Source organism: Ammospiza nelsoni, chromosome 7 (assembly GCF_027579445.1).
Source record: "Ammospiza nelsoni isolate bAmmNel1 chromosome 7, bAmmNel1.pri, whole genome shotgun sequence".
Lineage (NCBI taxonomy): Eukaryota > Metazoa > Chordata > Aves > Passeriformes > Passerellidae > Ammospiza > Ammospiza nelsoni.
In genome coordinates, this window is record NC_080639.1 from 561,881 (window position 1) to 588,174 (window position 26,294).

Below are 26,294 nucleotides of genomic sequence, written 5' to 3' on the forward strand. Positions count from 1 at the left end.
ACTCGGACATGGCTGGTGCCCAGCACGCTGCAGAAGGGCAGGTGGGTCGGGACGGGCTGGCAACGGCCGGCCACTGGCATCAGTCCTGGAAAGAAGGATGTGAGCCCCGCGCCGTCACTCCTGTAGAGCTGCATGGTAGCGCTCAGTAAATCAAACTCCAGAGGGACAGAGCTATCGGCAGCAGGAGAATCCACACCCTTATCCACCCTCTGGTCAGGCCAAGGGGGGCTCTGGCTCCCGCTCCTGCTGGCCAGAGCCAGCCCTGGGTGGCCAGGGCCATGCCATGGGTTCCGTGATGCTGCGGGGAAGTAACGGGGAGGTTGTGCCAAGGGGTCCTGGACAGGCACCGCCTGCTCACGGGTACTGTCACCTGGTGAGAAAGGAAAAGGGGCACTACCTGGCTGGAGACCCGCCGGTCTCTGCAAGGACACCTGTGACTCCATTGTAGGAGTTCCCATCCCCAGGAACTCTGGGTCTTCAGGGGTCACTGTCCTCAGGAGCTGTGGGTTCTCAGTGTTCCCCAGGAACTCTGGGTTCTCGGTGGTCACTGTCCTCAGGAGCTCAGTGTTCCTCATCACCAGGAGCTGCAGATTCTCAGTGGTCCTCGTGACGGGGAGCTCTGGGTCTTTGGTGGTCCCTGTCCCCAAGGGCTGTGGGTCCTCAGTGGGCCCTGTCCCCAAGGGCTGTGGGTCCTCGGTGTGCCCCGCCACCAGAAGCTGCAGGTCTGTGGCACTCATCATCCCCAGGAGCTGTGGGTCCTCAGTGGTGCCCAACCCCAGCAGCTGCAGGTCCTCAGTAGTCCCTGACCCCAGGAGCTGGGAGTCCTCGGTGGTTGCCATCCTCGGGAGCTGCGGGTTCTCAGTGGTCCCTGAGCCCAGCAGCTTCAGGTCCTCAGTAGTCCCTGTCCCCAAGAGCTGTGGATCCTTCGGGGTCACTGACCCCAGGAACTGGGGGTCTTTGGTGGTCCCCATTCTCAGGCGTAGCAGGTGCTCGGTGGTTCCTGTCTCCAGCAGCTGCAGGTCCTCGGTGGTTCCCGACCACAAGAGCTGGGGGTCCTCGGTGTTCCCTGATCCCGAGAACTGCAGGTCCTCAGTGGTCCCTGACCCCAGGAGCTGGGTGTCCTTGTGGGTCCCTGTCCCCAGGAGCTGGGGGTCGTCAGTGGGGCTGCTGGCCGCCTGCTGTCCTGGGGCAGGTGACACGCTGTGAAGAGAAGCGATGCTCGGCCATGCCGTGCTCTCCACTGACCCTGTGGCATTCCTGTCCCACTGCTCCGTGGTTTTGGCTGCGGCTCCCTCACTCACAGGTGCTGCTGTAGCAGGATCTGGCTCCTGCTGCTGTGGGGTGGTGACATTTCCTGCCACCTCGCTGCCCCACATCCCTGGGGACGGGCTGGGAGCCGGAGCCACCGCTGAGGTTGGCGGTTCCGACTCTGGGATTCCCTCACTGGGTAATGCTGGGCTTCCTGTGATCTTCGTGCTGTCCCAAACCCAGTCCAGGAGCTGTGTTTCGGAGCAGGAGAAGCAGCAAGCCAGGAGGAGCAGAACCCCCAAGCGAGGTGGGGCCATCGGAAAGGGAAAACGAGCTCTGTTGCTCCCGAGAGCGGAGCAGAGAGGCTGGAGGAAGGAAAGGAGGGAAGAGGCAGGAGCTCTATCCCGGCCAGACTCTCAGAGCACTCACATCACTCTCTCCTCCCAAGCTCCGGCGCTCGACCCTTCAAACCGGAGCAGAGCAGGGGGAGGAGTGGCCGGCCCTGCCAAGCCTTCCTCTCGCCAGCGCCAGCCTCCCGCTGCTGGCACAGCCCCTCGGGGACCCCTGAGCCTGCCTGGGGCTCACCTGGGAGCCCCCCAAAACCTCCGGCAGCCCAGCCAGCTTTCAGACCCACCCCACTGCCTGTCCCAGCTGCTGCCGCCAGATGTTTAACTCCTTCCTGCCCGGAACATCCCAAACCGTCTCTCCCTGCTCCATGGCTCTGGTTAAATCACCAGCATGCAGAGCTGTACAAGGTGGGGTCGTGCACAGACATGGTCCTCATGGGGTGCCCAGCTTTGGTGGGACACCCCGCTTCAGGCCTCGGGAAAAGGTTATCATCTCAGAGCAAAACTGAACGAGGAGGGAAACAAATCCCAGAAAACATTTCCAACATTTCCACCGGCCGGAAACAAAACAAGTCCCCAAAGCCAAGTGCTTAAAGCCGCTTCCCCGGCTCGCTTACAGGGCCAGGACCCCCCAGGTGCTGTCGCAGGAAGGCCAGGGGAGCACTGCAGCTTTCCTGCCCCCCCCAGGCATCACGCGCCAGCAACGCCTCAAAGCCAGGTCTGAGCAATCACAAGTTTCCCAATCACAAGTTTTCCTGGAGCTTGGGATGAAAATCTTCCATGGGCGGTACTGGCACTCTCCCACGCCCCAAAAATTTTGATTGTTCTTTGCCTCTGCTTAAAAAAGTTACCTTCAAAGCCACTTATCCAGCTCAGGTGACGGTGCCTCTCATTCCTAGGGATGGCCAAGCAGAGATGGAGCATTCCCCGGGCCTACACTACCATGGTGACACCAGGCAAGTCACCTGCATGGCTCAACAAGTGTCCCTGAGACAGGGTTTTGATGGGAAGGTGACAATTTTGGCTCCCCTTGGCTGCGTGTGACCAGGAAGGTCAGAGCGTGCTGTACCATGGTCCTACAGAGCAGAGATCTCCACATGCCGGAGCTGATGCTCCAGTTTAAAAATATTCAGGAAAATCACCGAGACAAACGCTCAGATGTTCATTCTGCTTTATGCAACATTTCCCACAGTACTTTTGAAGCAAAACAGGCGAGTTTTCCCCTGAAAATGGGAGCTGGCTGCTGCTGCCAGCAGCTCTCCCCGTGACTGATGCTGTTAGGGGTGCCCGCTGCGGAACAGCCCCCACCAATCCGCACGGGACACGGGTTTGTCCCGATGGCAGAGCTTCCACAGGGCCCCTCCCGGAGCTCCGGCGCTTCCATCAGCCTGGGGAAGGAGGCAGGTGCCTGCCAGCCTTCTCTGGCATGTCCTGACGGGCTTGGCTGCCCTGGGGCCAGGGTGCGGTGCAGAACTCCTTGGCACATGGAGAGGGATTGGAGCGACTGCTGCTTCCATTCCCAGCGGTGGGATGGAAAACCTCGGCGCTCCCGGAGCCTCTCCCCGCCCCAGAGCTGTGCAGCTCCAGCGTGGGGAGCATCACATGCCCCCATGAGCTGCCTGGCCTCTGCCAGGAGGATTTGGAGGGCAGCACCCTGCTGGGGTAGCCCAAGCATGTGCAGACAGGATGCCCAGCCAGAGAAATTCCCGCTTCTCCCTTCTGCTGGAATTAGGCAGCTCAGGACAGCAGAGTGGAGCTGAGCCCCGTGAGACACCCTCGTTAAGTCAATGATCTTCATTTCATTGCACACCTCCTCACTGGAAGCTCCCCAGGAAGGAGCCAGGGCTGGGGCATCCCCAAAAAAGGGATTTCCAAATTAGGTGCCCTGAGGGTGGGCTGGTGGCACGGGTGGCACTAGAGCATCTTAGTCCAGTGCAACCAGCTCTGCCACTGACCAAGCAGCCAGGCAGGGACTGGGAAGGCAGCAGCTGGTGAAATATTTTGGAGAAGCATTCCCCCAGGGAGAAGCCATGGCAGCTGGCTTGCTGGCAGAGCAGGGAAAACCCCTTGCTTTTGCCTCCTCCAGGCTAAAAGCTCACAAACAGCGTTTTGCACACTCCATGAGATGCTGCTGCCATCTTGCCATAGCCTTGGACTTCTTGAACAGCAAAACTGGACCCTCACCCTGGTCCCAGTTCGCTCCCAAAGACGCTGACTGCATCTTCCCAAAACTGTCTGGCATCTGGTGCTGCAACATAGTTCCTCAGGAAAAGGGGGATTGGGCTGCCCTAAGAAGGCACTGAGGGCTCAGTCCTGGGCCAGAAGAATAGAGGGGGGACAGGGGAGAAAGGGGGAAAAGGGAAAAGAGAGAAAAAAATCACAGTTGGGGGAAAAGAGTGGAGATGGGAAGAAAGGAGATTGGGGGAAGAGGGTGGGGGGAAAGAAGGGGAAAATGAGAGGGGAGGAAGAGGGAAAGAAGAAAAGAGAAAAAAAGAGATTGGGGAAGTCAAGGAAAGAGTGGGAAGGGGAGGGAAGTGCTTGGAGGAAGTGGAAGAAGTGGAAAATGACAGTAGGAAAGGAGAGAGAAGGAAAGAGAAAAGAGGGGAGAAAGGACAAAAGAGAGGGAAAAAGAAGAGGCGGAAAATAACAGAAAGAAGAGAAGAAGGGAATGAGAAAGAGGAAAAGAGAGGAAGACAAGGCAAGAGGAGGGAAGGGGAGGGGAAGAGAAAGAAAAGAAGATATGGAAGAAAAAAGAGAAAAAGAGAGTGAAAAAGTAGAAAAAAAGGTGGGGGGGGAAGGGGAAAATAGATAAAAATAGGAAAAAAGAGCCTGTCATCCAGACCTGCAGCCTTTTACCCGTGGTGAAAGCACACCGATGTTTCTCTCCAGGGAGGATTGCTCTCCCTGCAGGATTTTGGGAGAGGACAGGGAGCCTGCTGCTGCCCAGCTCAGCAATTCGTCCTGCACACGGCAAGGATCCCCCAGCAAGAGCCGGGCAGACGGACGGACAGGCAGAGAGACGGACGGAGGGATGGACAGCAGAGGGAGCCTCAGGCTGAGCAGAGCGCAGACGCTTCCTCGGGAGAGCCCGCTTGGCTGGACACAGCCCTGAGGTCACAGAGCTCCGGGCAGGGGAAGGGGAAGGGGCAGGGGAAGGGGCAGGGGAAGGGGAAGGGGAAGGGGAAGGGGAAGGGGAAGGGGAAGGGGAAGGGGAAGGGGAAGGGGAAGGGGAAGGGGAAGGGGAAGGGGAAGGGGAAGGGGAAGGGGAAGGGAGGAAACCCTGATAGGAGCACAGGCAGAAAGCCAGAGGTGGGAGCGCTCTTGGACTTAGCAGGAAAATTCAAGGACTGTCAGCAGGTATCCATAAATCCTACTGACGTTTGGGATTCTACTCCATTCTCCATCTGGAAGCCCCACACACGCAGCAGTTGGAAGGCCCTCCTGGAGATGGAGGCACCCAGGCCGTGGTTGGGCGCCCATCCAGGGACAGGGGGAGGCACAGGAGTGCCCAGGAGCCAAGCTGGCGCAGTGACAGCAGCCAGCCCAGTGCCAGCAATGACACAGGTGCCGCTCTGTCAGGCTCTGCTGTGCCTCCGGGACAGTGTCCCCCTGCCTCTGGCTGTGCAACACCACGGAGCCCCCGGGAGCACAGCGTTCCTAAACATTTACTCATGGAGAGCCAGAAACATCCTCCTGGCAAATTCCTCGATAAGATAAACTGTGAAAATGTCACGACAGCCTGCGGGAGCCATCAAATAGCCCCAGGAGGGGAAGAAGGGTGGTCGTGCCCAGACCCCTGTCATTACCTGCATCCCCCTCCTGCTCCTGAACTGAGTAGGGCTGGAAAAGGCACAGCCAAGAGGTGCTGGTGTCCTACTCTGCCCCATCCACATGGACAAGTGGACAGGGCAGCGGAGAATTGGTGCTGGAGTGACTTTGGCCACTCCGTGAGGTTTCCTGGGGAGAATGGATGGTGGAGAGGGACCATCAATATTTGGGCACAGCCAAACCCAAAGGAGGTGTATAAAACTCAAGGTGAGTTTGGGGTGAGCTGTAGCTCCCTGTCCCCCCCATCCTGCCTCCACTGGGGCCATGTCTCTGCTTCCAATCACTCACCTCCCCCCGAGCCCACTGACAGCCTGGAGATAAGGCAGGGAAGGCAAGGGAAGGAATGCGACCCCCTGGATCATCCTCCTCCACATTCATAAATCATCTTGCTGACTAATTGCTCCCTGGACAGGAGAAAACTCTGCTCCTCACGCCCTACCAAGGTTCTGGCTCACTCAGGACAGGCAGCTGGCGGAGGGTGTTGGCTGCAGTCTCCCTGAGGGACAAGGAGGAAGTGCGTTCCCATTCCCAGGCATTTCTTTCCCAGAGGATACAGGGAGATCAATACACCTGGCACCCCAGTTAGCATTGTAGACAGATTCTGCAGTAGCAGGACGAGGGGAGATGAGGGATGGGATGGAGGGTTTGTGATCCAACCTGATGTCATCCCAACCAGAGAATCAGAGGAGGACAAGGCACCCAGGTGGGTACATGTCCCCAGAGTTCAAACAAACCTTTCCAAGCCAATGATGTCCCCTAACCACGCCAGGATTTTAACCCTCCAACGTGACGAAGAAACAAAGCACTGTCAGCAGATAACCCAGCACCAGCTTTGAAGCCTACACAACAAAAACTGGGAGCTGCCTATCCCCAGCTGTTTTCCAGGACTTCAGAAGCAAAGAAAACACCAGCACAGCTTAGAAACCTCAATTCACCAAACAAAATACAGAAGAGCTACCAAGCAATGTACCTGAAGCTACAACAGAGCATCACAGCCTCCATCCCACAGAACAGCATCCAGCGATGCTGGGTGCCAGCTGGTCCGTGCTGCTGCAGGGGGCAATGCCACAGCTCGTGGGTGCTTCATAGAGCCTCACCATGGATTTTCAGGGAGGAAAACCACCTGGCAGGTCATTAACCTCATCCTCAACACAGTGTGCAGCAAACAGAATCCAAGCTCACACGCTTGCTGTGGGGCCAGGTGGCAAGGAACGCTATTTTCTTAGGGAATGGACAGGAAAAGGGAGATCGGGGAGGGGGGTTTGTTTTGGGATTTCATCTGCAATCTCCAGCTCATCCAACCAGCCTGGCTCTTGTCAGCGCTGCCCTCCTGCAGCGCAGGCGACTTTGTTTGGCTTGGAAGCCCCCAGCTGTGCCCGTAATAAGACTCCGTGTCCGCTCTGCGGTCCTTCCACCTCTCTGCACTCCTCAGACAATAGTTCGCCTGTGATGCTGACTTTGGCAGCATTTCCAAAGTTTTGGCCCCTTCCAAAGTTTCCCCTGCACCAGGCAGCCAACCTTGGCCATCGTGCTTTGTCGTCACATCCCGTTGCATCCCATCCTGGGCTCTCTGCTCCCTGCAGGGCACTGTGCTCCGTGCTGGAGCTTTTGGGCCCCCAAACTGGGGACATGACATGGAGAGATGGCTGGAAGGCCCTTTGAGGATGGATGCTGGGGTCATGAACAGTCTGGATAGGGGGCAACTGGAAAAGGGAAAGCATCACCCAGGCCTTGAACCCACCCAGCTGCGCACTTCCCAACGCTGTAGTGAGAAATCAATCAATTGAACGCCTTGAAATCAAGTTGAGCGATGACAACAACCGGATATCAGCCAAGGCTGAAATCCCTCTTTCCCTGCCGTGTCTGCACAGGTATTTAAGCAGAAAAACTTAGAGCTTTTGAGGAAGTCCAAACAGCCTTGGAGATGGATAGTAAAGGAGTCAAACAGGTGGGTGATCCTTTGCTGCGCCACGCAAGAGCTGGGGAAAGCCAGCAGGAGCTGGATGAGGCCAGAACTCACATCATCCCTTTCCAACCAACAACCAGAGCCAGTATTTGATTATTCCTTTCAACTATTCCTTCTTTCTACAAGTCACTTGGTTTTAAAGCAAAATACAACACAATAAACAGCTTTAATGCACTGAAGTTCACCACCTGTAACAGGACAGTTGCCAAGAACAAGGAGAGGTGTATTTTGTGTCCCTGCTTGCATGAAGACAGAGATTCCAGATCAGGTTTGCCCCCTCCTGAGCGCAGGGATGATGCCACAGCCAGGCACGATCCCAGGCTTCAGCATCCCCCACAGGCACAATGCCATGAGCCAAGGGCATCCCTGCTGCACAGCACCACGGAGATGGGTACCCATAAGCTATTTCCTGGGATGATAAGGGGTTAAAAAAAAACCCCAAACCACACAAAAAAGCTCAGCAGGCATGCCTGAAGGGGAGGATTAGAGAGAATAGGGCCATTTCTCAGCAAAGACTATGGCAACCTAAATAGAAAAGTAACATTACTCTCAAGACAGGGGCCCTTTCCCTTTACTCCTGCCCTACAATGTCACTATTGTTTTGCTGACAACTGGTAATTATCCCAAGCTGCACACACTGGTATTCCCACCCTTTAACCGGGAGGGATTTTGCAGCCGCCGACCCTCTGACACCAGCAAAAATTCGCATACCAGAGAGTTCAAAGGGGGGGCGGGCTGGGAAGGCCGGGCAGCCTTGCGGGGATCGTCATTCCCAGGGTCCCAGAGGGCTGGGGCTGGGAAGGCACCTCTGGAGATGGGCAAATCCAAGCCCTGCTGGAGCAGGCTCACCTGCCGGGAGCACAGCACCGTGTCCAGGTGCTGCTGGAGCACCATCAGAGAAGGAGAGCTCAGAGCCTGAAGGGGCTCCAGGAGCACTGCAGAGGGACTGGGCACAAGGATGGAGGGACAGGAGCCAGGGAATGGCTCCCAGCGCCAGAGGGCAGGGATGGATGGGATATTGGGAATTAGGAATTGTTCCCTGTGAGGGCAGTGAGGCCCTGGCACAGCTGTGGCTGCCCCTGGATCCCTGGCAGTGCCCAAGGACAGGCTGGATGGGGCTGGGAGCAGCCTGGGACAGTGGAAGGTGTCCCTGCCATGGCAGGGCTGGCACTGGATGAACTTTAGGGTCCCTTCCAACCCAAACCTGGCATTCTGGGATTTGGGACGGTTTTGTTACTGATGGCCACGCTTTGGGTTCAAGGTGTCCCTAAAGTCAGGGGGTCTTTTCTCATATCACCATCCCAGATGAAAAAATGTTCACATCCCAAGCATCCAAGTCTAAGCAGTGAATCTTTTCTGGAAACAAAAAACAAAAAAAAAAAAAACAAACCAAAACAAAACAAAAAACCCCCACCACTAAACAAACAAACAAACAAACAAACAAAAAAACCCGCAAAAAAACCCCCAAAAAAACCAAAAACCCAAAAAAAAAAAGGCCCAAACCCAAAACCAAATGAACCAACCAAACAAAAAACCCAACAAAACCCACACAAAAACAAACCCCCAAAAATAATGCTATGAAAGCAGTTTCCCTTCCCTGCTTAAAAGTTCTGGGGAGCTGGGACCCCCAGGATGAGACCTGCAGGCTGCGGCTGTCCAACTGCAAGAGGATGGGGGTGAGTCAAATCCATAATTTTTCATTTACAGAATGGAGGAGTCATAGTCCCAACATTCCCTGACTAACAGGAGTTCATCTTGGTGCCAGCCCCAGCTCAGATAAGGCGATAAAAAAACTCTGGAAACTGCCTCAAGATGGATTAAAACATTCCCATGGTCAAAATGTAGATTTTTTTTTTCCTGCTTTTGCAGGCTGGTACAGGAGCCAGAAAGCCCAGAAAAAGTGCAAAAAGAGCCTCTTTTTTTTTTCTGCCACAGGCTGCAAGCAGCATAGCCAAGGTCAGAACAAGGCAGAGGACACACACGGCCTCCAAAAGACCCAGCTATGAGCACCAGCTCCTCTGGCATCTACTTAAATATTGCTATTTTATTTTTTTCTGCATTTGAATTACACGATCACAGAAGTTTCTTCCTAATGGGAATGCGGGAAACCAGTTTTTCCTGCAGCAAAGCCAATTCCACAAATACTAGCAGTGACCTGTAAAGTTAAAAAAAAAATCCCCATAAATCTTCCCTTCCTCGCAGCAGCAACAGCAGTGTCACTCGCAGGGCTGGGACTTTATTTATTGTTGTTTTAAGCACCCAGGAGAAAAGAAAATGCTTCTAAAACCCCACTTAACCCGCTCCAGCTGCAGGGGAAAAAAAAATCCCACGTAGGCAGGAGCTGCGCTCTGGGACTCTGGGCAAGCTGCAGCCTGTCTGGAGCACCCAGCTGGGATTTGGGGGAACGAACCCCCCCTTCTCCCAGGCCCACAGCCTCAGCAGCTCCTCATTAGCGCGGGGCCGTTTGCAGGGCGCAGAGCCCCGCACAGGCTTGCCCTGGGAGCAGCACTGCGCTGGAGAGGATGCTGCAGCCTGCAGGAGCTCCTGCGGCTGCGCTGGGAGCCAGGTCCTGGCTCCTCTCCGCGTAACAGCAAGGATTAAACCAAGATTGTGCTCCCCAAACCCCTTCTGGCTCCTCTGCACCCCGCACTCGGGGACATCAGAGCTCAGCGTCATGGGGAGAACAGCAAAGCTTGCACGGCTCTGGGGAGAAACCCTGGCAGGCCACTCCACAAGGAAAGAAGGCAGAAGAAAGCCCGGAAAGGGGCTGCTGGGAAAGCAGAGTAAAGGCTGAAAAAGAATGAAATGGAACAATGTTATCAGGCAGCTGTGCCACGGGTGTGGGGGCTCCGGAGGCACAGCACTCACTGGGAGCCACCCATCGCATGTTTGGGCACTGAGCTCTGGCACCAGCTGCACACGGATGGGCAGGGAGGCCCCACCAGCAACACCTGGAGGCAAACTGGGCTCTCAGGTGATTGAACAGCAGCAGGGAGATAAAATGATTAAACAGCTGAATGAAGGAAATGGGAAGTGGTTTTCCTCCCGACCCCAACAGACACATTTTTACTGGTGTTGCTGCCACCGAGGCTGACCCCGAGGCCAGAGGGATGCCAGGGGTTAACAGCCACCCCTGCACAGCTGGAACAGAGGGAGGGACGTACTGGGAGACCCAGGTGCTGGGATACAGGGGATATAGTGGGAGACCAGGGCGCTGAGAGGCAAGGAATGTCCTGGGAGGGAGATCAGAGCATTGGGATCAGGGGATGCACTGGGAGACCCATTTCCACTGTGAGAGTCACATTTACAGTGACACAGGCTGTCCCACTCCAGTGCGGTCCCCAAACCAGGCCTGGTGTCCTTCTTGGGGCAGAGGTGCTTCACCAGCTGCCTGGGGTGGGTCAAGCATCCACAAGCCTGCTCTACCACCGGTGTTCTCAATTGCCCTGCCGCTGGGCTGATGTTTGGCACCAGGAGCCGTTGGCAGAGCCTGGGGCAGGCGCAGGGAGCGGGGCCAGAGCCCAGCCCACCCCTGGGGCTGCCCGGCCATGCGAAGCGACACATCCAGAGCCGGGATGGAGCGGGATCCCGCCAGTGTCCGCCCGCACCGCGGGTTAATCCCGTTGCTAGGACACCCGCGGGGGAAGAAATACAACACTTGTCGGATTAGAGTCTAGACGGGCTGACCTTTCCCTCCGAAACCGACCGAAAATCAGGCCCCGTTGGCTAAAAGGAGGGATTTTTGTCGCCGTTTAGGTGTTTGGTTTTGTTTCAGATGGGAGCCAAAGAGGGAGGGACATCGCTGTCGCTGAAAGAGTCATTTCAGTACCTGCCGCCGGAGAGGGATGTGCAGGAGACGGCCCGGGGCTCGAAACCTGCTGCCAAGCCCGGGCTTTGCCCAGCAACTCGGCTGACAAAAGAGCCTTTCATGAGAGGGGACGATGTCAACTCTGCAATTAGCGGGGGAAAAGAGAAAAGAGCCGAAGGAAGATTATTACCTCCAGCAGTTGCCTCTGGAGGCCCCTCTCCGGTGGCTTCCTTAACTCTTTCAGCTGAGCCCAAGGAGAAGGTGGGAAAGGAGCCATCGGCCAAGGGCTGGCTGGAGCCAGGCTGGCGGCCCAGCCTTGAAGGGTGTCATGAGGATTCCCATCTCCCTGGCACCCAGAGAGAGCCGGGCCCACAGCCCCATTGCATCCTAGCTGGGAGGGAACTGTCTGATATCTCCATCCAGCCCAGCACCAGGAGAATCCTGGTGGGATAAGACTCTGATCAAGAGCCCAGCCCCCTGGGTACCACGCACAGGCATGGGGATGCCAGGACACCCACACACCCTCCATCTTCATGGCCTGACATCACGTCTCCCCACCAAAGAGACGTGCCCAGAGCAGCTGCAGAAGTAACAACTGGTTACTCAAACCCTGAAGTCTGAGCTACCTGGGATAGTGGAAGGTGCTCCTGCCCATGGCAGGGGGTGGAACAAGATGGGCTTTGAGGTCCCTTCCAAGCCAAACCATTCAAAGGGTCTACAGTAAAAGCCAAAAATCAGAGGCTGCTGTCACACACCTCTCTCTGCCCACAGTGCCACGGGCTGGGACTTTCTCTTGCACCCTGACATCCAGGGGGATTTAGTGCCACCTGGAATCATTGCAGGTTTCTACTCCACCCACTCCCACCCGTCAGCACCCCCTGAGCCCCAGCTCCCAGCACGACAGGGCACTTCTCCAGCTTTGGAACCCAGCTGGGGAGATGTTGGCATCACTGATAGGGTCACACGATGTGTCCAGGGGTTCCCTGTCATCCACACGTCCTGGGTCCCCAGGATAAGGCTCCTGGCCCCTCTGGGAAGCATTTTGGTGTCCCAGGGGAAGGAATAAGCTGTACAGATGCCTTCCCATCATGCCACAAGTGAGCACCACCAGCTTATCTGGGGATTATCAAAAAGTTGCTGTTTATCCAAATGTCAACAATCTCCAACTCAAGTTACAGACTAACAAGGAGGGTGGAAAAGAAAAAATTGGTTTGATTACTGAGTCTTCCAGAGGGAAGGCAAGTGGCTAATTTAGGAATGATGAACTCAGAGGTAGCTTCAAGGACCATTGGGCTCTCAGAGATTTATGACAGTGGTGACAGTGGGAAGAGCATGGGGATGGTAATGCTGGGTTCCAGGTGCCCCAGCTCCTATTCCCACCCTGGGCTGTTGGAGCAGACTCCCACAACCTGAGGAGAGGGTCAGAGGAACAGCCAGACCTTACAGTTCCCAGGGGAGCAGGAAACCAGCAGACTGAGCTTGGGGATAAAATAAAACCACAATAAAATCCACTAATGACCAATTTCCATCTTAGAAGAGGTCTGGGAGACCATGCCAAAAAAAAAAGCAATAAAAATTCCGCAAAAGCAACCCTTTTAAGACACGGGATGTTCCGGAGCAGATGTTGCTTGCTGAGAAAGCGCCAGCGCTGTCGCTGCCGCTCGGAGCCAGAAGCACAGCAAGGCTCTGAAGCCCCGACCCTGGGGCAGCCCCAGCCCACAGCCCAGGGGGTGTCAGTGCCCTGCTCCATTCCAACACTCCCTGGGAGGCCAAAGCCGTCCACCTCTGCACGGTGGGAACCACCCCTTCACCCCCACAGGGCTGATTAACCATGCTCACATCTACAGAGTGCGGAGGGTTTTTGCCCTCAAGCCTCTCCCTCTGTCTCTCCCAGTGGTTCCAAATCCATATTAAGGCAATGCCAGAGCCCCGGGTAGCTGCACAAATTTCCAAACCATTTTCTAACCCCATCTAGCTCCTTGGACTTCAATGATATCTTTGGCAACAAGCTCCCAGGCTAACCAAGCCTGACACTAAAATCACATACACTGCTGTACCACGTGCCTTCCTCCCCCCACAAAGTCAGGGACTTGTTCCCAATCCCCAGGATTTAAGGGGACTTAGCACCAGCTGAAATCATAGCAGGTTTCCCCTGCACCACCTCCACCTATCAGCAGGAAATGGCACATCCTCCCGCGGGCAGCAGGACCGCTGCTCCATGCACATGGCCACCCAAAGGATGAGCAATGTGGCTGGAGGACACCAGAGCCAGGGAGAGCGCTCCCACAGCTGGCAGAGAGGAAACTGGGACATGGGATGACGTGGAGCTCGTCTTTCATGGAGCCTCACAGAGTGGTTTGGGTGGGAAGGAACCCAAAAGTCCCACCCCCTGCCATGGGCAGGGACACCTGCCACCATCCCAGGCTGCTCCAAGCCCTGTCCAACATGGCCATGGACACTTCCAGGAATCCAGGGGCAGCCACAGTTTCTCTTGTCAACTTGCACCAGTGCCACGACATCTTCACAGGGAAGAATTTCTTCATAACATCCAAGACACTGCCTCCAGGCTTGCACACAGAGCGATTGCAGCATGCTCTTGGAAAGGATTTCTCTCCAATGCTTTCCCAAATGTCATCAGATACAACAGAAGAATCACTAGAGTGTTTTATTAATCCCATACCTCTGGACTGCTGATACATATCAATACTTAATCCCAGATGTCTCCTTCAGCACTTAGAACTCTCTACCGAAATGCCAGAATTAATTATTTTCTTGGTAAACTATCGAGAGTTAGGGAAAAAAGACAGCGCACTTGCTGGGATTGTTATTCCAGGGTTTAGAGTATCATCCCTGACACTTATGACAGGCCAGAGTGGTGTAGAAGAGACTCGGTGTCCCTGTCACAGAATATGGGGTGGGTTGGAAGGGACACCCAATCTCACCTTGTTCCACCCCCTGCCATGGACAGGGACATCTTTCACTCTCCCAGGCTGCTCCAAGCCCATCCAACCCAGCCTAGAACACTTCCAAGGGATCCAGAGGCAGCCGCAGCTGCTCTGAGCACCCTGTGCCAGGGCCTCACTGGGAAGAATTCCTCCCCAATATCCCATCCAACCCTACCCTCTATCAGTGTGAAGACATTTACCCTTGTCCTGTCACTCCAGGCTCATGTAAAAAGTCTCTCTCCCTCTTTTTTATCAGAGGGCTCAGCCTTGGATGAGTCCTTGCCGCTGGCCCCGCATGCTCCTGCCTCCTCATAAAGAAGTGGTGACATCCTCCCAAGAGCAAAGCCAGTTTCCCAGCAGCACATTTTTTTCTGCTCAGGGAGTTTTTAAGCCAGGCGGTGACGCTTGAAGCAGGATTGCAAAATGTTTTCTCCAAGGACTTGGATTTGCTGCTTAACAGCACCCAAGTTTTGTCACCATAAACACTGGAAGGAGAGGTTTGTCCAGCTGCAAGCCAAAATAAATAGGGAGCAGTGTTACTGAGAGGCTGCTCTTCAGAGAAAAAAAATAAAACCCTGCTTCTCCAGAATATGGAAGTGTATGGGCAGGGTTTTCTAGTGGCCACGGGGAAGAGCAGCTCTCCATCCCTCCAGGGACATGCAGCAGTGGGGAGGGAGCTCCCGAGCATTCACGCTGCTGGGCCAGCAGACACCATATGGAAACCTAAAACCAAGGCAAGAGCTCTGGGAGAATGGTTGCTGTGGATGGACCAAGTTCAGGTCCAGAGCTGGGGAAGTAATGGGAGAATTAGGATTAGGGCTTGAAAAGGTTGTGTGCTTCAATGGAAGCAAACTCCTGCCAGAGAGCACAGCCACTCTGCAGAAATACTCAGTCTCTTTTTAAACCTAATTTCCAGCCCCAAAGCACCATCCAAGCACGGCCACTTCATCCCTGCCGCCACCTTCTTGGGACAGGCAGGAGGGATGGGACCCGCCTGCCAGGGGGATGGACCAGGAGCTCAGAGGTGCTGCAGGGAGATGCCCGCAGCCTTGTCTCCTTCCAGCTGCTGGCAGCCTGGGCAGCTCCCCCTCCCCAGCAGCTCCCACGGCACAGATAAGGTTTTGCAAACAGCAGTCCTGCCAGCTGATAAGGAGCTGAAGACCCTGAGGAGCTTCTGGAGCACAGCATCCTCCCCAGTTCCTCCAGCCCCTGCTGGGAACCTCAGCGGTCAAACGACGCTGCCAGAGCTAAGACGCGCCAGCCCTGCATGAGCCAAACCCACGATGCTGGGTGCTGCCCACAGCCAATTCCCCATCTTTTGGACATAGGGAAGCTCTGATGCCCCTGTCAAACCCCCCCAGGTGCTGACAGCAGAGCAGTTGTGTCACAGGCTGTAAATCACTTTGCATAGCAATTCCATGTGAGGAATCCCAGACAGAAGGACCCACAGCCCCCTGGGGATGGAAATTATCAGGAATGAGCCTCTCAACCAGCAGTTCCAGCACCTGTTGTCCATAACAGCAGGAGAAGGCAGCTTGAATTCCCAGGTGCTGCCTGCACCCTCAGCAGCAGCACGGCAGAGAGCTGGGGCTGCTTTTGGGGTTCTTCCCAGCCCCAAACTAAAGCACAGAAATTCAGTGTGAGAAAAGATAACAGAATCATGGAAGCACTACAGTTGGAAAAGACTTCCAAGGTCATCAGATCCAACTACTAACCCAGCACAGCCAGTTCCACCATTAAACCATGTCCCAAAGAGCCACATCTACACATTTTTCAAACCCTTCCAGGGATGGTGATTCCATCACTTCCCTGGGCAGTCTGTTCCAATGCATGGTTGTTTCTACCACCAGATGGGTGTGGTCTGGCCAGCAGATCGCCCCCATCCAGGGACCTGGGACAGGATTGCCCCCTGGGAATGGGGATTTTCCCAGTGTCTGACCCAGCCCATGCTTGAGGTCACTCACAGCCCTATCTGTGATTCCCCCCACACTCGCCAGACCAGACGTGTGGCAGCATCCCCACGCTATTCCTCATGGCTACGTGCCCTTTCTGAGGAATCCCAGAGATCCAGTGATAAGAGGCCAGTCCAGCTTGGGGCAGCTAAGCCCCCAAATTTGCAAGGCAGGCAGATAAACAGAAAGGTTATCTCCATGCCAGGACAGCCTTTGGAGCAAACATTCCCCAGAAGCCATCACAAAGGCGGGCTGGCAGAACAGGCCCTGCAGTCCTTGGACATTGAACCAAGGGAAGGGGGGGAAGAAAAAAAGAAAAGAAGGAAAAAAAGCCACACCAACCCGCTGAATTCCTTTAAAACCCGATCTGCAGGCTGCCTTTGGGAGACGGCCAAGTCAGCTGGGTGAGACGGGCGCCTCCTGCCAGTGGTGACCAGCGCTGGCTGCACTCCCCCAGCACTCATCCCCCCTGCACGCCCTGGGGAACCTCCTGGGGGCCCCAGCTCGGCTGCCCAAAGCTGAAGGATGCACCTGCAGCTCAGCAGAGGCTCCTGGCTGGCCCTGAGTGCCCAAGGATGCTGATGCAGAGGATGATAAGGGCATGGATAACTCTGAGTACCCACTATTAGAGCAGTGCCCAGCCCTCCAGCTCAGCTTGGCTGCACTGGACAATCTCCAGGGACCTAAAATAGCCAATTCAGGATTTCACATGGGAACGATGTTCCCAACTCTGCAGATCTCCAAGGGGAGCTTTGTTCCCATGGCCCCTGGGGAGGCACTCACGCCACTGAAAGCAGCATCATAAATACAGCCCGGGGCACTTGGAGAGCTTCTCCCAGTGTTCCCAGACGTGCTCTGGGAGTGCTGGGCATCCCCACTGCCCCAGCCAGCCTCCTTCCCTCCACAGCTGACCCCGCTGCCCACAGAGCAGTGCCAGAGCTGTTCCTAGATGACACAAAGCCTTGCCCCAGTAAATAATCCACCAATTTCATGGCTGACTTCCAATTCGCCTGCACCTGAGGATGCCACTAACAGAAACGTTGTGCCTAGCCTGGGACAGCAGAAAGGGACACGAGTGATGCTTCACACCATGCTGGCACAAGCCAAAGACCAGACCACTAGCCCAGAGAAAATCCACTGTATCCTTGTTTTTGGATCGTCACTTGCAGCTCAGCTGCTTTGGCAGTTGGGGTTCCCGGGATCCAGGCGGGGGCTCCCCGTGTCAGCCGTGGCTGTTCCCGCCTCCGGGCACTGGGCACACATCCAGAGACGGGCTGCGAGGGGAGGAGGGCTTTCATCCCGCCTGGCAGCCAGCAGGAAGCTGCCCTGTCGGGGAGGTAAAGTTCACCAGAAACACAGGCAGCAGGAGAACAGGCTCGTGGGGAAAAAAGGGCTGGCGAGCTGAGTCAGCACTGAATTCCCCTCTCCCAGCGCGCCAGTAGCTTGAGAATTGGGATGTTACAGGGAGCCCCGAGGGCAGGGAAAAGCCCAGAAGCGTGTGGGAGGTGTTGCATCCCCAGGGCATAGGCTCGAGGCTCCCGACCACTCACAACACTTCCAAGGACATGCAGCTACAGGGAGGATTTGTGGAGAAAAGCTAACACATGGAGCACGGCCACTTTGGGGCAACGCCATCCTGCCTGTGCCACAGCCAGCGCGGACCTCTCCTCCCAGGGAACTGCAGTCAAGGATTTCCCCAGCATCCCTGGCCGCTGATGGGATGGAGCACACGGGACCCCCCGGTCTCGGGAGCCACAAGGGACGTGGCCATTGAAGGAATCAGCCCCAGCTTCGGGAAGCGCGACTGGGCGCAGCATTTGCTCGAGGGGAGACTCCAGCCCCCATTCCTGCTGGGGAGAGCCTCCCAAGCGATGGGGGGCGTCAGGACAGGGAGGAGGTATGGGAACCCGAGCAGGGCGGCAGGCGCTCCCCTCCCCAGCATCCCGCAGCATCCCGTGCACGTTACCCGGCTCCGGGGAAGCAGCGGGGACCAGCAGGACAAAGAGCCCGAGCAGCAGCCGCGGCGGGGGGCACCTGCGGGGAGGGAAGGGGACAGAGAGGTCACTCACCCTCCTGCCGGGTGCGAGGCGCCCCCCAGCCCCCAGTCCCAGCCCGCGGTCACAGCCGGGACCCCCAGCCCCGACGGCCTCAGGGCTCCCGTACCCCCCGGCCGCCCGTGTGTCGGGACACCGGCTTCCCGCGCTACCCCTGCCCCCGGCGGCTTCCCGGGCCTGGTGCCGGCCTTCCCCGGGGTCCCCGCGGTACCGCTGCCCCTGGGCTCCCGCCACGCTCACACCGAGGTGCCCCCGCCCTCCAGGGTCCCGGTGTCTCCCTCCCCGGCGGCTCCCGATTCCCGGCGCCGCCTCTGCACGGCGGCTCCGTGCTTCCCGCACTACCTGTGCCCTCCCCATCCCCGGTGGTTCCACCGGCCCGCTGCCCCCCGCAGCCCCGGCGCTCACCCCGTGCGCATGGTGCCCGCTCGGCGCCGGCAGCGCAGCGCGGCTCGCCTCGGCTCGGAGCGGCGGGATCAGCACGGCCCGGGGGGCGGGGAGGGGAGGGGCGGCTGGGCCGGCCCGCCCCGGGCGGGTGAGCCGAGGCCGGGGCTCTGCCCGCCCCCAGCCCCCGGGGCCGGGACTCTCACAGCCGGCGTCTCCGGCAGGGGCCGGGGACACTCTCCGGGGATGGATGAGTGGGAGAGGCACAGCTCTTCTCGCCGAGGAGCATCCCTGCCGAGGAACATCCTTCCCCGAGGAGCATCCCAGCTCTGCCCGGGGCGCGGAGAGCACCCTCGCCCCCAAAGGGCACCCACTGCCCGCAGGACCTGCCCGGGCACCTCCTACTCCACCAAGCTCTGGGCTTCGGCCTGCAGGCCAGGTCTGGTCTTGAAGGAGGGAGTGAATCAGCGAGCTGAGATCATTGCCTCTCCCAGCACTTATCCGAGCTCCGGGGCACGGAGCAGGGCTGGGCGCTCTCGGCATGGCACCGCCGTTCTCCCTTCCTGGCCGTTTGCTCGCCCTCACTGCGTGCATGGGGCTCGGCAGCTCCACGGTCCTGCCTCCCTCATGGTGCCGTGAGCCCGGTCCGGCCCGGTCCGGCCCGGCAGGGTGTGGAGCCGGGGGGTTCCCGGACACCCTCCCGGGGCAGTTCTGGCTGCGGGCTGCGATGCCAGAGCCACGGCGGCAGCGCCCCGCACCTCACCCTGCCCGCGGTGGGAAAGGAGTTAAAGCTGAGGCTGCTGCCGCTTTCACTCCTCCCCGTACCCCCGCTTTCATCTTCCTCCAGCCCCAGGATTATCCCAGCGGGATAATCCCTACAAAACCTGCTGCCACACCTTGCTTTGTCTTCCGTAGTATTTTAGTGCCCCGCGGCAGCAAAAAACTTCTGAAATCCAAGTCCTGGAAGGTTCGAGGGGATGTAGAAGTGATTCACTAATGATGGCAGAGGCGTGTTTAGTCTAAGGCAGGGTTTGGATCTAGCAGGATAAACCATGACATCCAGCTGCTCGGCTCTGCGCTCGCACAGGGGCACGCTAGTGCTCTCCGAATTTTGGCCATAAATCTTTCAACGGCATCAAAGGCAGGCAGCCCCTCAGCACAACCCCGGTCTGGGGGCCATGAACACACACCGAAGCTGCCTCTTGTTTGGCTGCAGAATGTTTTCACGCGCTCAGGACTCTTGAATTTATGCTTTACCAGCTGGATGCTGAGTGATTTACCAGCCCTTTCTTCTCCCTCAGCTGGATTCCTTCCTTCCAGGTAGAGGTTGGAATACCTGAGCTGCACAAAAGGCAACATGTTGGCAGCCCTGAGTCACAGGGCTGCATTTCCGCGAAGGGATTTTGGAGGGGTGGATGGGCTGCAGGGCCTGGAGCAAGGGGGAGGAGAGTCCTGGGACAAGGATGATGCTTGGAAAATAAATCTCCTTGAAAATGGAGAAGAATCCTGCCTGATAGCAGAGACCTGTTTGGAGTGACCTGGCTTTGTGTGGGCTAGATCAAAACAAGTGGATAAGTGCTCCCGTGGGGTGGGAGAGCCTGTTGGGAGCTCTGGGAAGGCTGCTTTGGCTCCACGGGGGAATTCTGGCCCTTCCAATGTTATCTTTGCTGCCAGGGCCGGGAGGTGCAAACACTCGGGGCTCCCCTGACCGCCTGCCCGGACCTTCCCACACGCGGAGTACAGCGATGTTATCGCTGCTGCAGGTGAATGTGGAGCTGGATTACATCCCACACTTCCTCCTTGCTGCACCTCCGGACTCCACCTGACCCAGCTGCATTTGTTCGAGCGCATCACCTTCTGCCACTCTCCTCTCTCGCCTGTGTCTCAGCCCCGGTGCTGTCCCCATTGCCCCGGTGCTGTCCCCACTGCCCCGGTGCTGTCCCCACTGCCCCAGCGGGGCCGTGGTCCCCCGCAGCAGAGCTCCATGCAAAGCCCCCCTGACACCAGGGCAGTTTCCCATCGCAAAATCTCCTCCTGCTGAGCTTTAAAGTGCAAGAGCCACGGAGGACAGATAATGAGGCTCATCTTTTCCCAAGCAAACAAACACTGCCCGCCGCGGGAGGAGGGACACTCACGCTGCCAGTGGAGGCAGCTCTTTCGAAAGCCGACCAAATGGAAAACAGCGATGCTCCGATGGTGGCTCTTGCAGACCAGACTTCCCAAGCACCAGCCAAAAAGGCTCTCCTACCCCGCAGGCTGCCAGCTCCAGCAAAGCTTTGGCATTTTTTCATCTCTGTGTGGATCCCACAGTGTCCCGCTGTCGCCCCACCCCTGTGACTGGCTCACACCTGCATCCCGCGGCCGGTGGTCCCGCATCCCGTGCTGGGTGGCCCCGGGCACGGTCACCCCGGTGCGAGGACAGAGGGGCTGCCCCAGCTCCCAGAGCACAGCCCCTGCCAGCTCCGCGGCCGCGACAGCGCGGCCGCCAGGAAATGTCACCCCGGCAACCTCGCGGGACACTGGCCTGTTTTCCCTCCTTCGGGCAAAGAGGAGGGGTTGGAAACCCGTCTGCTGCGGCCCAGGCGCGTCCCCGGCAGTGGCTCCGGGGCTGGCATGCGTTCCCAGGGCCCGTGTCCCCCTCCCGGCTTCTCCGGCGCTGGGGGGGTGGCGTGTCCCGGGAGCCGCGGGGGCGGCGGGGCTGCCAGCGGGCACCGAGAGCGACACCGGGGCCCAGAAACGCGGCTCGTACACGGCTGTCTTCGGAGGCTCCTTCGACCGGCTCAGTCCCGCTTGCCAGCACGCCGAGTGAGGAGGCTGGGGAGCAGTGGGGGGACATAGGAATTGGGTCAGGGGCGCAATAAAGGACAAGAAGGCGGAGGACAATATTTGGCGAGTGTCCCTGCAGAAAAACAAAGGCTGAAGCAGACAGAGGAAGCAGAAAACCACCGCCAGGCAGGGCTGTCCCATCTGGGCCAACCCCCATGGGGAGGCTGTGGCTGGTGCTGCCACTTTGATGTGCTATTTGTCCTTGTTAAAGCCGCTTCCTCCCGGGGCAGCCTCCGGGTGTGAGTGCTCGGCACCACTGGGAGCTGCTGGTTTTGAGTCTTGCTGCCACATCTGTTGCTCTGGCTCGGAGCTCTGTGTCTGCTGATGGCCCAGGACCTGCCAGGATGTCCTCAGGAAAGGGCAGCATCATGCCCTGACTTCAGCTGACGCCTCTGGAGAGGATGTGGCGAGTGAAAACCATTCCTCCTTTCCAGAGGTGAAGCACGCACAGCCACAAAGGTGGGCGTTTGGGAAGGACCCAGGCAGTGCAGGCAGGGCGTGGAAACAACTGGAAATCCAGATAATCCCTCAGTGAGGAAAGTTGGCGGGCACAAGGGCTTGGCTGAGCCGGGAGCACAGCTACCTGCCCATGTAGGCGGGGGATGAGCTCAGCCGGGCCGGGTTGCTGGGGCTGGGAGTGCGGCAGCGCCACGCCTGGCCCCGGCAGCCGGAGCTGGTGAGTGTTTTAGAGGGGGGCTGCAGAGAGCGCGAGGTGTTCCAGGGGCAGCTGCAGACCTGCTGGCAGCAGAAATGCTGCGGGATCTGGAGCCCACCCATGGATGGGAAGAGAATGGGATGGGACAGCACGGATTGCTGAGGCTCTGCAGGGAGGTGAGCGGGGCCAGGGAACCAGCACACCATCAGCTCCTGGCGCAGCAGGGGCTGCACAGGTTCCAGGCGGCACAGCCCTGAGCCCTACACATAGAGCTGCTGGGCAGGGCACCCCAGGCCGGGCCACGTCCTGCAGCCGCTGCGGAGAGCTCCCATCTGGCAGAATCCTGACGTGACAGAGCTAGCCTGGCGCGTTCCCAAGCTGGACATTGTCAATGAAATTGCTGCGAGAGAAGGGCAAGCGAGAGCTCTGAGAAGCCAGCAGACACAGCCACTCCCTCAGCAGAGGGACAGCTGGGAGCTCACCCCTACGAACAGTGACCTCCTCCCCGGAGAAGGGTGAGAGGGACCAAAGGAGGGATCGCCCTTCCTTTCCCAGAACCGGGGAGCCCTGTGTGGTGTCCGCAGAGACAGAGCCAGCCCCAGCTTCTCGGTTCACACGCATGTTTCGTGCCCTCTGCCCACACCCCTGGGCAGCGCCTACTGCATCCCACACAGCCGGACAGGGCACCTGGGATGTCCGGGCAGCCCCCGTTCCCTCCCGACTTTCTCCGTGACTCATCCGCTCCAGAGGAAAACCAATCCTTCAGCACACATCACAGCAAGGACCGGGAGAAGCATTCCATGGGAAAGGGGACGCGGCGGATGCTTCTCGCATGCCTCATCCCAGCGGCTCGCCCTCGGGTCCCTGCCTCTCGGCTGGCTGTGGGAAATGGCACTTGTTTCCCTTCCCGCTCTGCAGGCGCGGGCCAGCACCGCAACAGGAGGAGGGCAGAGCTCTGCAGCCACATCAGACCTCGGGGCATCCACGCCCCAGGTGCGGGGGCTGGGTTTAGTCCCCCCAAAGCTTCCGAGGGATCCATTGGAGAGAATGGAGAGACCGCCCCTTTCCCCCATCCCTCTGCACATCCTGCCCGAACCTCCCATCCCTCTGCAGGGCTGGGGCTCGCTGGTAACAAGAGCTGTTCCGCACCTCTGCCAAATTCAGGAAGGTTGGGAGAGGTCCCAAAACCTTCTGTGATGCCTGAATTGCTCATCCAAGGGAGGAGTCCTCCTCCCACACTAGAACATCCCGGCTGCCATCTCCAGCCCCTCCACATCCCTCCTACGGCCAGTGGGAGCTATTCACAGCCTCCAAGTCCTGGCTGGGATGGGTTTCCCAGGATCTCCCTCCTTTCCACGGACTGTGCCCCTTCCTGTTTTCTCCACGAAGTGCAGTTCAATTCAATTCAATTCAATTCAGTTCAATTCAATTCAATTCAATTCAATTCAATTCAATTCAATTCAACTCAATTCAAATCATCGCTGACTGCCTTCCCTGCTGGGTGTGAACTGAGGCCAGCAGCCACAAAGCAAGGAAACTCATCTGGATTCCTGCTTCCCCTCACCAGCCCTTCCAGAGGGACCACTTGAAAAGCAGTTCATTTTTAGCTGGAGCAAAAGAACATGTTCCCCTTCCTTCCTACATTGCCAGACAGGTGTTTGCTCAAGAGAGAGCTCTGAAACCCAGCCAGGCAAGACAAGGACCTCCAGGAGAGAGTAATGGGCCTGAGCCCAGGCTGTCACTTGGGGGACATCCCTGAAAGCATCCCTGTCCCCTCGGCAGGCACAGCACTGACATGGCTGTCTCTGGCCTCACAGGGAGCTGGATGTGGACAGGATACAGGCTGCAGTGCAGGGTGGTGGCTGCAAACGAGGGAGCAGCAGCACCCTAGGGATGCTTTCCCAGTGTGCAGGTAACACAGAGGAAACAGCCCCAAAATGAAAGATCCTGGCATGTTCTCGCTGCTTCCTTGGGGATTGTCCCAGCAGCCTCAAAGCTGTCACCTCTTCTCTCCCAGGCTGCACTCGGCATCTCCTCTGCAGAAGAATGGTCAATTTTGACTCATTTGGGAAAAAAAAAAGAGAAAAAAGAAAGAGAAAAAAAAAATTAAAAGAGAAAAAAAGAAATCAATGCCTTTTGCTCTAGCAAGACTCAAAATAGGAGCTGTTTCCTTCCTGGGAAAAGGAAACTTGCAGCTCCCCACTGAGAACTGGGCTGCTCCAGGCTCCTCAGCAGCTGGATACGCCGAGGTTCTGCCCCAGTTCGGCGTGCTGGGATGCACAGGCTCCCTCCTGGGGAGGGGGAGTGGCCCCAAGGAAGGACTGCTCCTGTGAGAATCCTCGTGGTCCCCTAGGTCAGGAGGAGCTGACCGTGCTCCTGCTGACCCATCTGTGTCCCCATCCTGGTGCTGGCCACTTCCAAACTGTCCAGGACATTTAGCTTGTCTCTCCAGGATAACCCCACCAGAATTTTTATTCCAATTTAAGAGACTTTCCCACCCTGAGGGAAAAAAATGGGTGGGAGTGTGAATGCTCCCAGGGGAAAGCCCTGTCACTGTGTCCATCTTATCCTTGTGCACCCTTCCCACCTCCCAGTCCCTGCAGAAGACTGGCTGAGCTGGTCACCACTGGTTTGAGCACACTTAGCAGGACAAGCCTCTGGCTTGCTCCTAGTCATCTTTCTTCCCTATTTATATCTGACTTGATGTGTTTTTTCAGATTTCCTGTTCTTCTGGGAGTCCTTCTACTCCCCAGCATCAGTTTTCCTTGTACTCTTATTTTTTTTTTCTTTTTGTCTGGGATTGGCCGGGTTTGTTGTTTTTAGGGGTATTTTTTGGGACACATTTCCTCATTTTCAGAGCAGATCCAGAGTAGCACCTTTTCCTGGTGGTTCTCAGACTGTTTCTGGGGGAAGGGTGCCATGTACTGCATTCAAAAGTTATATCCCTATGTCTTATCTCCAACATTTCAATCCGCTCTGCAAGTTGAAGTGTCCCCTTATTACAGCCTCCCCTAAAATCTGTGAGTAGCTGGTTTAGGTGTCTGATGTTGATGTGGAAGCACATTTAGGTTTTCCCTTGCTCTGTTGTCCAGGCAAAGGAGCATGGAGTAATGGAATCATAGAATTCCAGAATGGTTTGTGTTAGCAGGGACATTTAAACAGCATCTCATGGGCAGGGGCACCTTTCCCTGGACCAGGTTGCTCAGAGCCCTGTCCATCCCAACCTTCAATGTCCCCAGGGATAGAGCATCCACCACCTCCCTGGGCAAGTTGTGCCAGTGTTCCACCACCCTCATCCTAAAAAGATGCTGCCTTACTTCTTAACTAAATTGACGCTCTTTTAGTTATGCACTTTAGCGCTCTCCTGGTACTGCAAGAGGTTGGATTTGCTTCCCATATTTATAGCAGTTACACTGTTTTCCTGCTGGCATTTTCAGAAGTGAACGTGAGGTGCATTTCCCACCCCAGTCTGTCCATGCCCTCTCCCCCCGCCATCTGCTGCTAGTTTAAATCCCCTTTGACACCGCAGTGGTCAGTGTCCTGTACGAGTCCCTTGCATCCCCAGATGTACTCTGAGCCAAACCGCAGCCAAATGCCCCCTCCCTGACCCATTGTCTCATCCCCACCCTGAGATTCCAGCTCTCCAGGTGTCCCCTGGGTCTCACCCCTGGGAATGGTGGGGTTTTCCTGGGCCCCAGTGTCTGGATGTAGCTGCCATGTCACCTCTGATGCTCACATGGCGTGGCACCGCAGGCGCTGTGCTGCAGTCGGGTCATCTCTCTGGAGGTGTGTGAAGCCAGGGGGCATTGGGACACCCTCCTGGGCTCCCTTAGGCACACAAAGCTGCTGTCCCCAGGCACCGCTCCCCCCAGAGAGCCTGACCTGCTGCCTCACCCCGGGGATGAGCAAACTGGGCCATTTTCTTCCAACACTTACAAGCTGCCTTTGGCTCGTCTTCACTTGCTCAGCAAACGCCCCCAAACAGGTCAGCACTTTCTTCACAGCAAAGCTATGCAAGGAATTTCTCTCCTAAGGCAGCTGGACGCTTTCCAAAGAAGGAAAGCTGCCAAATTCCCACCCCCCCCAAGCCCCCAGCAGCGAAACAAGGTGCAAATTTGGCCCCTGGAGGCTTTCTGTTCTCTTCCACTTCTGCCCTTGCTGTCTGCTGGAGGTGGGGAGGAAGGGGCCCTCTCCACTCCCCTCCTATGCTGCGATTGAGTGTAGAAGGGAAAGGGCTGGTTCTGTGCCAAAGAGAACTCAAGGTGTCAGAGTTCTGTCCAAATG

At 57.1% G+C, this 26,294-nt stretch overlaps 1 protein-coding gene across 1 annotated transcript in view; it reads right to left on the reverse strand.

Moving 5' to 3' along the window:
• The window catches only part of COL18A1 (collagen type XVIII alpha 1 chain), a 36,288-nt gene extending 17,692 nt beyond the window's left edge, over window positions 1–18,596 (reverse strand). The window contains exons 1-2 of the mRNA XM_059475953.1: window positions 18,554–18,596; window positions 18,061–18,128 (exon numbers count right to left, since the gene is read on the reverse strand). Of these exons, the coding sequence (XP_059331936.1) occupies window positions 18,061–18,128; window positions 18,554–18,564 (79 nt within the window). The 5' untranslated portion in view covers window positions 18,565–18,596. The remainder of the gene's footprint in view (window positions 1–18,060; window positions 18,129–18,553) is intronic.
• Window positions 18,597–26,294: the final 7,698 nt, after the last annotated feature.